General features: G+C 45.5%; 1 protein-coding gene across 1 annotated transcript in view; it reads left to right on the top strand.

Annotated features, from left to right (window-relative positions):
- The first annotated feature begins 211 nt into the window (after positions 1 to 211).
- The window catches only part of TDRD3 (tudor domain containing 3), a 517,375-nt gene continuing 502,927 nt past the window's right edge, over positions 212 to 14,659 (top strand). The window contains exon 1 of the mRNA XM_069758172.1: positions 212 to 593. Within this exon, the coding sequence (XP_069614273.1) occupies positions 550 to 593 (44 nt within the window). The 5' untranslated portion in view covers positions 212 to 549. The remainder of the gene's footprint in view (positions 594 to 14,659) is intronic.

Below are 14,659 nucleotides of genomic sequence, written 5' to 3'. Positions count from 1 at the left end.
CGTGTTATGGCAGCGCCCTCTCACTGGCCCCCAGGACCCTCTGTGTTACACAGGATGCCCTCTCCCTCCTCACCCCCAGGTCCCCTTTAGCAGACAGTGTGGGCCCCCATGGAGCGCCTCAATAACAGCCTGCGACCCCGTACGTGCCACCTCACTTCCGGCACACTACGATCGCTCCTCCCACGCCAGTGACGCCACCGTCTCGTCGCACGAGCAGAACGTCATCAAAGGTCCTTTCGCCCACTAAGCTCTAGCAGCTGCCGCCTGGTCACGTGGGCATGACGACACTGGAGGGCCTCAGCTTGCCACACTGTAGCGCCTGCGATCACGTGGGGATGACGTCATCAGAGGTCCTCCAGCAGACTACAATTTAGCAGCTCCCGAGTGGTCACGTGGGCATGACGTCACCGGAGGTCCTGCAGCACACTGGGATTCGGCAGCTATCGTCCCCGGACTTGGGTTAATTAATGAAAGGAGTAACCGCGATTATTGCTGAGGGTCGCTGTGTGTCCGCTGAGAGGTGCCCGGCCGCTGTGCTGCGCACGGAACATGGCAGAAGTGACGAGTGTGTCCCTGTGCCAGGAGGAAGGATGGTAAGCTGGGCCCTGACACCGGAGAGCCGTGCTGCCGTGCTGTGCCGGGATATACGGCTGTATTGTGGGAGGGGACGGCTACTGGGCATGTGCAGGCCTCCTGGAGGTATGACTGGTGCTGGCGTGTGATGGGAGCACCACAGTCCTGTCACAGTGATCTGCCCCCTCCTCATGGCCAGGCTGCCCCCACACCTGTGGAGATTGAGCCTGACTGGTTGCTAGGGGCGCTGTGCTGCATCTCCCTAGTAACCAGGCTGACAGAGGCTAAGCGAGATCAGTGTGCAGCTGCCAGCTCTGCCAGGGTCTCTTACACTGATCTTCCCAGAGCCCCTCCTTACACGCTGGGATAGAGCCCCCCGAACACTTGTGTTGGCTGCTGACATAATAGGTCTGCATCAGCTGTGATGGGGAAGGGGGCTGGCTCAGTTAATCAAATAAACCCCACAGATTGAGTTTTGTCAAATTCAAATACCAGGAAAAATAAAAAAGAAATCAAGCGGTAAGAACCACGGGGTCAAAAGTGCAAATAAAATGCACACTAAGGCTGCAATAAAACCCCACAAGTCACCTAATTGGTGCTGAAATGCTGCAGGAAATCTGCTATATTAAAGCCTAAGGGTGCAGCCTGCGATCAGGAACTGCTGCGGTTGTGACACTGTGTATTTATGCAGATGTTACAGCATAATGGATGGACTTCGCAAACTCCCATCTCTACTATGCGCCTGCGGATCACCCACAGAGACTGACATGCGGTGCGTCTTTCAGTCTACTTCTCGGGGACACGCAACAGAAACTTCCACAATACAAGGTATTGAACGCGGTAAATTCACGTGGTTCAGTGAACACAGGCGGATTTACCTGCGTGATTAGAATGCAGGTTTTGGACGCAGCTACTTTCTGATCGTGGCAATGTAGCCTCAGGCCATATTCACACCATCAGTCTTTGGTCAGTATTTTACATCTGTATTTGTCAATGAAAACCAGGAGTGGAACAATCAGAGGAAACATATAATAGAAACACGTCACCACGTCTGGTTTTGGCTTACAGTGATGTAAAATACTGACTAAGTGTGCACGTGGTCTTAGGACAGGAACAACACATCTGCGTAGATAAACACAACATGTTTGGGCCGTTTTTAGGAGTGCGACCTTTTAAGAGTTGTGCACATGGAGCAAAGAGCGGATCACATGGGGGCCACATGGATGGCATCCTTCTATCTGTGACACCACAGACCCACTGTGACTTTGACCGCAAGCCATCTCTGTTTTTTTCTTTGTGGCATGATGATCCACCATAATACGGATATGTGTATAGGCCAATAGACTATTGGTGATGTGTTCTTTGGATAGAACGGACACACAAATCTCAGACGTGTAAATGGAGCCGCACGCGTATTGTTTGTTTTTCTCTGCAGGACACTGGTCACACCAAATTGGGTGTATCAGCAGTGCCGTATGGTAGCTCTCATTTGATTATTTAATGGATATGATAAAAATTAATGACTGTTAGGATGCAGTCAGAAGCCTCCATTATACAGATGGTCACACAATCAATGTACATACATGCGGTTACATGGTAATCCATTTCTCATCTGCTTCTCTCAAAAGAACCCTGAAAATCTAGTTGGCACGTGACTGCCAGCATGCAGATTACCTGCCCGATCCGGCAATAAAGGGGAATCCTGACAGTGTGAATTAGGCTTCATTCACACATCCATGTCCTTGTGCTGACTGTTTTTGTCTCGGACAGCACACTAAGGCCGGGATCACACATACGCGAGATACGGCCGAGTCTCGCAGGTGAAAACCCAGCTCTGGCGCCGGCACTCCGGAGCGGAGGGTCCTGCCACACAGCAATACATGGAGCCGCATGCTCTGTTCCGGAGTGCCGGCGCTAGAGCTGGGTTTTCACCTGCGAGACTCGGCCGTATCTCGCGTATGTGTGATCCCGGCCTTACCCATATAGTTTTATTGATCCATGCACACATCTGTGACACTCGGTGTCTTAATTTCATCAGTTTTGCAGATCACACTTGGCCATTAAGGTGTATGGAGATCTGTATAAAGTGGCAGACACACTGAAGACATGCTTAGTACTTCAGAGTTCCATCCAAATGTAATCCTTTTTTTTTACTGATCCATTATTATGATTCAGTGGATAATTAAAAGTGAACAGTGCAATGGCTTCAGTTTTTAAAAACAGATGACAAAATGTATGGCACATGAGAAAAAAAGAGTATGTTTCTCACCAGATATAAAAGTAGTCTAACACTATGTTCACACAATGCTTTTTTGCTGAGCTGGTAGGGCAGTGATTACTTTTATACATTGGTAGGACATTGAGTTGGTAGGGCATAGTTTACTTTTATGCATTGGTAGGGCATAGTTTACTTTTATGCATTGGTAGGGCATTGAGTTGGTAGGGCATTTGCTAACTTTCTTACATTGGTAAGACATTATTTACTTTAGTGCATTGGTATGACATAGTTTACTTTTATATATTGGCATGGCATTGAGTTGTTAGGGTATTGATTACTTTCATACCTTGATAGGGCATTGTTTACTTTAACATATACCATTAATTTAATTAAATTGTACTGATGCTAACATCCATACTCACGTTTAAACTTGGGAAAATAATAAATGGGTTTCTCTTTCTGCTGTTCTTGTGTTTTGTCCTTCACCAAAAACACTACTGATAGCAGCCTTTTTGTTGTGTTTTTGCAATTACTCATTGCTTTCTATGGATGAAAAAAAGCTGGAAGAATTGACTTGCTGTAGTTTTCACAAACTCAGCAGTTTTCCAATTTAGTGCACGTGCATGAGATTTCTGAAATCTCTTAACTTTTGCTGGTGCTGTAAAAAAACTTCTTTATCTCGTCCTTAATTCACTGCTATGGCACTTCAAACAATTATTCCACAACCACCGCGGACTTAAATCATATTGGCCGCAAGAAGAGAACCATAAATAAAATTTACCATTCTTTATTTTCACAAAATTAAAATATTCCACAAGACAGAAAGTGCCTTGTGCAGGCATGTACTACGGAGGACAGAGAATGAACTTCAATCCAATATTGCAGCCAGCATGCAGCCAGCGGGTAAGGAAAGGGTGAATCAAAAACCCAAAAACCCCGCCTCCATGGCTGAAGATTGTTCCCTCCAAATTCAGGTGACAGTGTCCCTTTAAGCCCCAAGGGTGGTTTGCACGCTAATGAGCTGGCCAATTATTACAATTCTGACCACTGTCCCTTTATGAGGAACGCTTCAACGGATCCCGGTGATTCTGACATTATTTTCTCGTGACATATTGGACTTCATGATAGTGGTAAAATTTATGTGATATTACCTGCATTTATTTGTGAAAAAAAACGGAAATTTGGCAGCACAATTTTGGAACCAAAATTTTTTATTGTTAGGGAGTTATAAGGGTTAAAAGTTGACCAGCAATTTCTCATTTTTACAACACCATTTTTTTAGGGACCACATCACATTTGAAGTCATTTTGAGGGGTCTATATGATAGAAAATAACCAAGTGTGACACCATTCTAAAAACTGCATCCCTCAAGGTGCTCAAAACCACATTCAAGAAGTTTATTAATCCTTCAGATGTTTCACAGGAATTTTTTGAATGTTTTAAAAAAAAAATGAACATTTAACTTTTTTTCACAAAAAATTTACTTCAGCTCCAATTTGTTTTATATTACCAAGGGTAACAGGAGAAAATGGACCCCAAAAGTTGTACAATTTGTCCTGAGTACGCCGATATCCCATGTGTGGGGGTAAACCACTGTTTGGGCGCATGGCAGAGCTCGGAAGGGAAGGAGCGCCATTTGACTTTTCAATGCAAAATTGACTGGAATTGAGATGGGACGCCATGTTGCGTATGGAGAGCCCCTGATGTGCCTAAACATTGAAACCCCCCACAAGTGACACCATTTTGGAAAGTAGACCCCCTAAGAAACTTATCTAGATGTGTTGTAAGAGCTTTGAATCCCCAAGTGTTTCACTACAGTTTATAACGCAGAGCCGTGAAAATAAAAAAATCTTTAAAAACGAGAAATTTGACCCCAAAAGTTGTTGTCCAATTTGTCCTGAGTACGCTGATACCGCATATGTTGGGGTAAACCCCTGTTTGGGTGCACGGGAGAGCTCGGAAGAGCTCGGAAGGGAAGGCGCACTGTTTTACTGTTTTCAATTGGCTGGAATTGATATCGGACGCCATGTCGCGTTTGCAGAGCCCTGATGTGCCTAAACAGTGGAATCCCCCAATTGTAACTGAAACCCTAACCCCAACACACCCTTAACCCTAATCCCAACCATAACCCTAACCACACCCCTAACCCTGACACACCCCTAACCCTAATCCCAACCGTAAATGTAACCCTAACTATAGCCCTAACCCTAACTGTAGCCCTAACCCTATCCCCAACCCTAACCCTAGCCCCAACCCTAATGGGAAAATGGAAATCAATGCATTTTTTTTTTAATTTTATTATTTTTCCCTAACTAAGGGGTCATGAAAGGGGGTTTGATTTACTTTTTATAGCGGGATTTTTATGATTGCCAGCTGTCACACACTAAAAGACGCTTTTTATTGCAAAAAATAGTTTTTGCGTCTCCACATTTTGAGAGCTATAATTTTTCCATGTTTTGGTCCACAGAGTTATGTTAGGTCTTGTTTTTTGCAGGACGAGTTGACGTTTTTATTGGTAACATTTTTGGGCATGTGACATTTTTTGTTCGCTTTTTATTCCGCTTTTTGTGAGGCAGAATGACCAAAAACCAGCTATTCATGAATTTCTTTTGTGGGGGGCGTTTATACCGTTCCATGTTTGGTATAATTGATAAAGTACCGTATATACTAGAGTATAAGCCGACTCGAGTATAAGCCGACTCGAGTATAAGCCGACTCGAGTATAAGCCGACTCGAGTATAAGCCGACTCGAGTATAAGCCGACCCCCCCCCCCCCTAATTTTGCCACAATAAACTGGGAAAACTTAATGACTCGAGTATAAGCCTAGGGTGGGAAATGCAGCAGCTACTGGTAAATGTCAAAAGTAAAAATAGATACCAATAAAAGTAAAATTAATTGAGACATCAGTAGGTTAAGTGTTTTTGAATATCCATATTGAATCAGGAGTCCCATATAATGATCCATAAAGTTTATGATGACCCCATAAGATGCTTCATATTAAAATATGCCCCATATAATCCTGCATAAAGGTTTATAATGGCCCCATAAGATGCTCCATAGACACATTTGCCCAATATAATTCTGCACAAATGTTGATTATGGCCCCATAAGATGCTCCATAAAGATATTTGCTCATATAGTGCTGCACAAACGTTGATTATGGCCCCATACAGACACTTGCCCCATATAGTGCTGCACAAATGTTATGGCCCCATAAGATGATCCATACAGACACTTGCCCCATTTGCTGTTGCTGCGATACTCACCTCTGTCGCTCAGGCCCCGGCACTTTCAATATTCACCTGCTCCTCGTTCCGGTGCCGCTCCATCTTCAGCGTCTTCTGCACTGACGTTCAGGCAGAGGGCGTGCACTAACCACGTCACTGCACCCTCTGACCTGAGCGTCACTGCAGAAGATGCTGAAGACGGAGCGGTGGCTGGAACGAGGAGCAGATGAATATCGCGCTGCGCTTCCCCTCCCCATTATACTCACCTGCTCCTGGCACGGTGCAGTCCCTGCTTACCCGGCGCTGCTTCTTCTTCCTCTACTGAGCGGTCACAGTTACCGCTCATGACAGTAGTCAATATGCGGCTCCATTCCTATGGGAGGTGGAGCCGCATATTCCTTACTGTAATGAGCAGTACCATGTGACCGCTCAGTACAGGAAGAAGCTGGGGCACCAGGGACTTGCAGGGACCGCACCAGGAGCAGGTGAGTATAATTAGACAGCTGCCGCTCCCCCTCCCCTGCCGACCCCTGGGTATGACTCGAGTATAAGCCGACAGGGGGACTTTCAGCCCCACAAAATGGGCTGAAAATCTCGGCTTATACTCGAGTATATACTGTAGTTTTATTCTTCGGGTCAGTACGATTACAGCGATACCTCATTGATATCAATTTTTTATATTTTGGCGTTTTTATACGATAAAAAGCTATTTTATAGAAAAAATATTTTTGCATCGCTTTATTCTGAGGACTATAACTTTTTTATTTTTTCGCTGATGGCGCTGTATGGCGGCGGTTTTTTTGTGGGACAAGATGACGGTTTCAGCGGTACCATGGTTATTTTTATCCGTCTTTTTGATTGTGTGTTATTCCACCTTTTGTTTGGCGGTATGATAATAAAGCGTTTTTTTGCCTCGCTTTTTTTTTTTTTTTTACGGTGTTCACTGAAGGGGTTAACTAGTGGGCCAGTTTTATAGGTCGGGTCCTTACGGACTCGGCGATACTAAATATGTGTACTTTTATTGTTTTGTTTTATTTAGATAAAGAAATGTATTTATGCGAACAATATATATATTTTTTCTTTATTTAGGAATTATTACAATGTTTTTTTTTTTTTAACGCATCTAAATATTTTTTTTTTTCACTTTATAACATTGCCCCATCATGTTATAAGGTCAGATCGCTGATCTGACACTTTGCAGAGCACTGTGTCAGTCAGATCAGCGATCTGATGTGCACTGCTCCTGGCTTACAGGCACCTGCTCTGAGCAGGCGCATGTAAGCCACCTCTCTGTAGGACCCGGAAGTAGCCCCGTGGCCATTTTGGATCCTGGGCCTGCAGGGAGGAGACACTCGGTACAAGGTGAGCACATCGCCTTGTACCGAGGGTCTCAGGGAAGCCCGCAGGGAACCCCCTCCCTGCACAATGCTTCCCTATGCCCTCGGAACGCTGCAATCATGTTTAATCGCAGTGTTCCGGGGGTTAATGTGCGAGGAGCGGTCCGTGACGACTCCTGGCCCACAGTGCCGGATGTCAGCTGCAATAGTCAGCTGACATTCGGCCGCGCTCTCCCCGTGAGCGCGGCCGATTGCATATGACGTACTATCCCGTCACTGGGAATTAAGTCCCAGGTCACCTCGACGGGGATAGTACGTCATATGGGATTAAGGGGTTAAAGATTAAAAATAATGGTCTATCAATGACTGTACTTAATTCCTGCAGTACTCGGGGGTGTATCCCATCCGGGCCCGGAGATTTGTCAATTTTAGTGATTTTTAGACGCCGACGTACTTCCTGCTGGGTTAAGCAGTTGACACTTAATGGAGAATTTTTGTTATCAGTGATCATATTGTCTGCCATGGGATTTTCTTGTGTAAATACTGATGAAAAAAAGTCATTTAGCATATTGGCTTTTTCCTCATCCTCATCCACCATTTCACCCAGGCTATTTTTAAGGGGGCCAACACGATCATTTTTTAGTTTCTTACTATTTACGTAGTTAAAGAATATTTTGGGATTATTTTTACTCTCTCTGGCACTGAGTCTCTCTGTCTCAATCTTTGCTGCCTTGATTTGCTTTTTACAGAATTTATTTAAAGGGCACCTGTCACCCAACCCCCCCCCCTCTCCCCCCTTGCATTTGTAACTAAAAGAGCCACCTTGTGCAGCACAAATGCTGCATTCTGACGTACTTGCAGCATTATCGTCCCCGACGCCAGCGCTGTAAGTACGAAGGGTAGCGCAACTGCGCATGTCCGAAAAAAACGTAATGTGCAGGCGCCGGGGATGATAATGTTGCAAGAGGAGGCGGCGCCCGGAGTGACGGCTGTGCTGCGTCTGATTAGAAAGGAAAGTCCCGCCTCCGGGACGATTTCATGGTATATGCGGCACATTTTATAAACATTTATTTCAGCGTGTGCAGGGAGCATAACTAAAAGAGCCACCTTGTCAGAATGCAGCATTTGTGCTGCACAAGGTGGCTCTTTTAGTTACAAACGCCTGAGAGGGCGGTGACAGGTTCCCTTTAATTTTCTGTATTTATTTAATGCCTCATCACTACCTACTTCCTTTAATTCTCTAAATGCTTTCTTTTTGTCACTTATTGCGCCCCTTACAGCTCTATTTAGCCATATTGATTTCCTCCTATTCCTAGTATGTTTATTCCCATATGGTATATACTGTGCACAGGTTCTATCCAGGATGCTAATAAACGTCTCCCATTTTCTTTGTGTATTTTTATGTCTCAGGATATCGTCCCAGCTAATTGCACCAAGATCCTCTCTCATCCGTTGGAAATTTGCCCTCCTGAAGTTTAGTGTCCGTGTAACCCCTCTACTACACATCTTTTTAAAGGATACATGAAAACTTATTATTTTGTGATCACTATTCCCCAAGTGACCCCCAACCCTTATATTTGATATGCGGACTGGCCTGTTGGTTAATATTAGGTCTAGCAGTGCCCCCCTTCTTGTTGGGTCCTGAACCAGTTGTGAAAGGTAATTGTCTCTCATAGTTCTCAAAACCGATTACCTTTGCTGGAACTGCAGGTTTCTGTTCCCCAATCTATTTCAGGGTAGTTGAAGTCCCCCATAATAATGACTTCTCCTGGAGTAGCAGCTTCATCTATTTGCTTTATGAAGATATTCTCCATTGCTTCCATTATTTTTGGAGACTTCTAACAAACCCCTATCAGTAATTTATTATTTTTCCCCCTCCCCTTATCTCTACCCACAGGGACTCTATATTTTCATTAAATTCACCTATATTATCACGCAGGATGGGTTTTAAGCATGATTTTACATATAAACACACCCCACCCCCTCGCTTATCTGTACGGTCATTTCTGAACAGACTATAACCCTGCAAGTTAACAGCCTAGTCATGGCTCTCATCCAGCCATGTCTCAGATATCCCCACCATGTCATAATTATGCTCCAACACCATTAATTCTAATTCGTCCATTTTGTTGGCGAGGCTTCTAACATTAGTATACATGCACTTTATGTATCTCTCTGTACCTCTATTCTTTCTTAAATTATTAATTGTTCTAACCCCATCCCCCCATGCCACCACCAAACCCATCTTCGTTATTTGTGCCCAGGTCTCTATCTGCACTATCTTCCCCTCCTATAAAATGAATACCCGTTCCCTAGTTTAAACACTCCTCCAACCTTCTAGCCATTTTCTCCCCCAGCACAGCTGCACCTTCCCCATTGAGGTGCAGCCCGTTCCTAGCGTAGAGCCTGTAGCCAACTGAGAAGTCGGCCCAGTTCTGCAGGAACCCAAACCCCTCCTTCCTACACCAATTCTTGAGCCACTTATTAACCTCCCTAATCTTCCGTTGCCTCTCTGGCGTGGCACGTGGCACAGGCAGAATTTCGGAAAATACCACCTTGGCGGTCCTTTCTTTCGGTTTGCAGCCTAATTCCCTGAAATCATCTTTAACCCCTTCATGACCGTGGGATTTTCCATTTTTCCATGATCGTTTTTCGCTCCTCTCCTTCCCAGAGCCATAACTTTTTTTATTTTTCCATCAATATGGCCATGTGAGGGCTTATTTTTTGCGTAACAAGTTGTACTTTTGAACGCCATCATTGGTTTTAGCATGTCGTGTACTGGAAAACGGGAAAAAAATTCCAAGTGCGGTGAAATTGCAAAAAATGCTAAAACTGACCTGCCGTTATGATTCTCCAGGTCATTACGAGTTGATAGACACCTAACATGTCTAGGTTATTTTTTTATCTAAGTGGTGAAAAAAATTCCAAAATTTGCTAAAAAAAAAAAAAAAAATTGCGCCATTTTCCGGTACCCGTAGCGTCTCCATTTTTTCAGGATCTGGGTCGGTTAAAGGGAACCTGTCACCCCGAAAATCGCGGGTGAGGTAATCCCACCGGCATCAGGGGCTTATCTGCAGCATTCTGTAATGCTGTAGATAAGCCCCCGATGTTACCTGAAAAAGGAGAAAAAGACGTTAGATTATACTCACCCAGGGGCGGTCCCGCTGCTGGTCAGGTCGGATGGGCGTCTCCGGTCCGCTGCGGCGCCTCCTATCTTCTTTCCATGACGTCCTCTTCTGATCTTCAGCCACGGCTCCGGCGCAGGCGTACTTTGCTCTGCCCTGTTGAGGGCAGACAAAGTACTGCAGTGCGCAGGCGCCGGGCCTCTGACCTTTCCGGCGCCCGCGCCCTGCAGTACTATCCTCTGCCCTCAAGAGGGCAGAGCAAAGTACGCCTGCGCCGGAGCCGTGGCTGAAGATCAGAAGAGGACGTCATGGAAAGAAGATAGGAGGCGCCGGAGCGGACCGAAGACGCCCATCCGACCTGACCAGCAGCGGGACCGCCCCTGGGTGAGTGTAATCTAACGTCTTTTTCTCCTTTTTCAGGTAACATCGGGGGCTTATCTACAGCATTACAGAGTGCTGCAGATAAGCCCCTGATGCCGGTGGGATTACCTCACCCGCGATTTTCGGGGTGACAGGTTCCCTTTAAGGGCTTATGTTTTGCGTGCCGAGCTGTAGTTTTTAATTATACCATTTTGGTGCAGATACGTTCTTTTGATCGCCCGTTACTGCATTTTAATGCAATGTCACGGCGACCAAAAAAATGGAATTCTGGCATTTCGAATTTTTTTTCTCGCTACACCGTTTAGCGATCAGGTTAATCCTTTTTTTATTGATAGATCGGGCGATTCTGAACACGGCGATACCAAATATGTGTAGATTTGATTTTTTTTTTTTTTTTTTATTGATTTATTTTGAATGGGGCGAAAGCGGGGTGATTTAAACGTTTATATTTTTTTTTATTTTTTTCACATTTTTTTTTAGGTTTTTTTTTTTTAACTTTTGCCATGCTTCAATAGCCTCCATGAGAGGCTAGAAGCTGGCACAACTCGATCGCCTCTGCTACATGGGAGCGATCATCAGATCGCTGCTATGTAGCTGAATTGCAGGTGTGCTATGAACGTCAATAACAGGGTGGGCGCTCACAGCAGGCCGGCATCAGTAACCATAGAGGTCTCAAGGACCTCTATGGTTACACTCCTGATGCATCGCTGACCCCCGATCATGTGACGGGGTCGGCGATGCTCTCATTTCCGGCTGTATGGCTGGAAGCGCCGATTAAATGCCGCTGTCAGCGTTTGATAGCGGCATTTAGCTAGTTAATAGCGACGGGTGAATTGCGATTTCACCCGCCGCTATTTCGGGCACATGTCAGCTGTTCAAAACAGGTGACATGTCCCGGCTTTGATGCGGGCTCACTGCGGGAGCCCGCATCAAAGCGGGGGTTCTGACCTCGGACGTACTATCCCGTCCGAGGTCAAAAAGGGGTTAAGGACCTTCCACCTACCTCTAACTTTGTCATTTGGGCCAATGTGCACCATGACCGCAGGGTCCTCACCAGCCCCTCCCAGTAATCTGTCCACCCAATCAGCGATGTGTCGGACTTGAGCGCCAGGTAGGCAGCACACCGTTCGATGATCCCTGTCTTTGTGACAGATTGCCCTATCTGTTCCCCTAATAATTGAGTCACCCACTACCAGCACCTGTCTGGCCTGCCCTGCTCTCCTATTTCCCTCCTTACTGGAGCAGTCACTCCTCCGGCTTTCAGAGGACATGCCTGGCTGCAGCAGTGCTACCCCTATACTGGCACCCCCATCATCTGCCAACTTGGCAAACTTATTGGGGTGTGCCAGATCAGGACTAGCCTCCCTGGCACTCTTCCCTCTACCCGGCCTTCTAACTGTCACCCAGCTTGCTACTCCACTGTCCTGCAGCTCCATCCTACCATCCCCCCATCATGCAGTTATCCCTTAGCCTTCAACCCAAATGTGAATGAAGCAGAATATTTTATTGGCGCTGTTGTTTTAGCAACTTTGTTCCCAATACCTCACAAACTTGCAAGATACTTTATCCAAAATTATGTCAGCCAAAAAAGTCACTGGATTGTGCCGTCCACCTGGTGCCTCCTCTCTGTGCAGTCGGCTGATCATTGCTTGTTGTCAATCGTTGTCTGTCCCTAGCAGTACAGATGTTGAGAAGGATCACAGATAATGGGTGCCGGTGTTTCTTTATTCTCATGCTACTCTGTCAGTTAAACTGAGACAGGCATGGCGGGGAGGCAAAATGGGGCGACAGAATGCAATAGATGCTACTGCGCATGCGCCCACGCTGGCACCATTTTAATGTATTTCATTTTTTTTTAAACCTGGCAATATTATAGGCACATTGCTATATATGCTACTGTGCAGGCGGCGCCGGTGCCATTTTTCTCAATGTAATTTTTTTTTCTAAACCCTCTATAACATATGTATTATGTAACATAGGGGGCAGGTCAGTGAGGGATCAGTGACCTGTCATTAGCCATACAGATGAATATGTAAGCAGAGCACCACAAAGCCCCGCCCACCTCCCCACCCATCACACAAAGCCCCACCCCAAAGCATGAGAATCTCATACAGATTAAACAACAACCACAAGACAGATTTCATCGCCCAGGTTTTATTTTAATCAGTATAACGGCGATGACCTGACAGTGTCTGTAGGTTACCGAGCACAATCCTGCTGACAGGTTCCCTTTTAAAGAAGCCCTCCCATGAAATTTTATTGTACTAAATCTGTGTATATGTGTATGTATTCTAGTGAGTATGTTAATATTCTCACTTACTGCCGCCTTCTTCAGCCTGGCTCCATTCCTTTTCTCAGTGCTGTCACTGCACTTCAGACTATCTGGCTATGCGTGAGCCAGAAGTCTCTTTTGGGTAAGCGCACACTAGCGTTTAAAAATTCGATCCCATTCTCATGCAGAAAAGTGGGACTCCGGGTGCTGTCCGGGTGCTGTCCGGGTGCTATTGTTTTTTACTCAGCAGCTATTGACCAGTTACAGTTTCCCATCTTACAAAATTGCAATGTATCCATAAAAATCTGATGTCATACTAATGGTCTATATGGCATCCAATTTGTAATATTTTTTTTCTCGCGTTGTCCGATTTCGGAGTGAAAAAGCAGCATGCTATGATTTTTTTTTTCTCAAGCTGAATACAGCTGAGAAAAGATCTGCAGATCTACACTGCCTCTTTGCACTCGGACCAGTTGTTATTCAATCAGCATCCGATTTATACACAAGCCCTAACAATGTAGGTTTCTAGCCTTGTTCTAACACATCGGAGAGTCTGCAGAGCAGTGATGTCACTGAGAAGAGGAGCGGGACGCCGCTGGAAGATGACGGAAGGTGAGTATACTAACACACGCTACATACGCAGAGTTAATAAAAAGAAAAAACCTTTGTGGGATGGCTTCTTTTAAGAGTGGCACATTATAAAGCGTGAGAATCGGGACAGTTCTGGCCATTTGAGACTAGCATGTTCTAACTTGTTATGGCTGTTCAGGGCGGCACGACCATGATGGTACTTTTGGTTTTAGGTGATATGAGGGGTCCACCTTATATAAATTGACAGTGCGTTAAAAGCTCAAGGGGACACAGCCTTCCTCTCAAAAACTGCTCAAATCTGTCCACAAATCTGTCTTCAGTGAGGCATCAAAGGTAAGGGGGAAGGAGTTGGAGGGAAATGGAAGCAAAGAAACACAACAAGAAAGTACTGGAGGAAAACTAAATGCAAGCTCCAAGGCATGTAGGGCTGGAGTCACACTAGCGTATATCATGGGATGCCGTATGCTAATGACCGTTGGCTCCTGCTCTGCTGCGGTAGCCCTCTGTACATGGTATGACTGGATGACAGTGTCATGAGGTTCCATATGATTGTGCTATAGATACCAGTGAAAAGACACCAGTGTCCCCAGGCAGTGACGCCATGCAGAGTGAGTATACAGACAACTGCACCGTTTTTCCCAGGGAGGTGGCAATTGATGTTCTCCTGTATCCGGCTAGTAGCCATTATGTTTCCTCAGTTATAACTCATTGAAGCTGAGTTTCTGTAATATTTTTTCGTTTGGTAGCTGTGGGTCTGGGGAGGTGTATTCTGCTCTGTGCGCTCTATTCACAGTATTTCATTATGTTTTCTCTGCTAGTAAAGCAGCCATCCTACTCTTCAGACGTCTTGACAGTTCATTTTTGCTATCACACTTTCCACCTTTTAAGCTATTGTTCTCAGTGTCGGAGGATGTCCCATGTCACTCCGTTTTTC

Source organism: Ranitomeya imitator, chromosome 3, assembly GCF_032444005.1.
Source record: "Ranitomeya imitator isolate aRanImi1 chromosome 3, aRanImi1.pri, whole genome shotgun sequence".
Taxonomy (NCBI): Eukaryota; Metazoa; Chordata; class Amphibia; order Anura; family Dendrobatidae; genus Ranitomeya; species Ranitomeya imitator.
The sequence above is the reverse complement of the archived record's forward strand: the minus strand, read 5'-3'. Positions and strand labels throughout refer to the sequence as shown.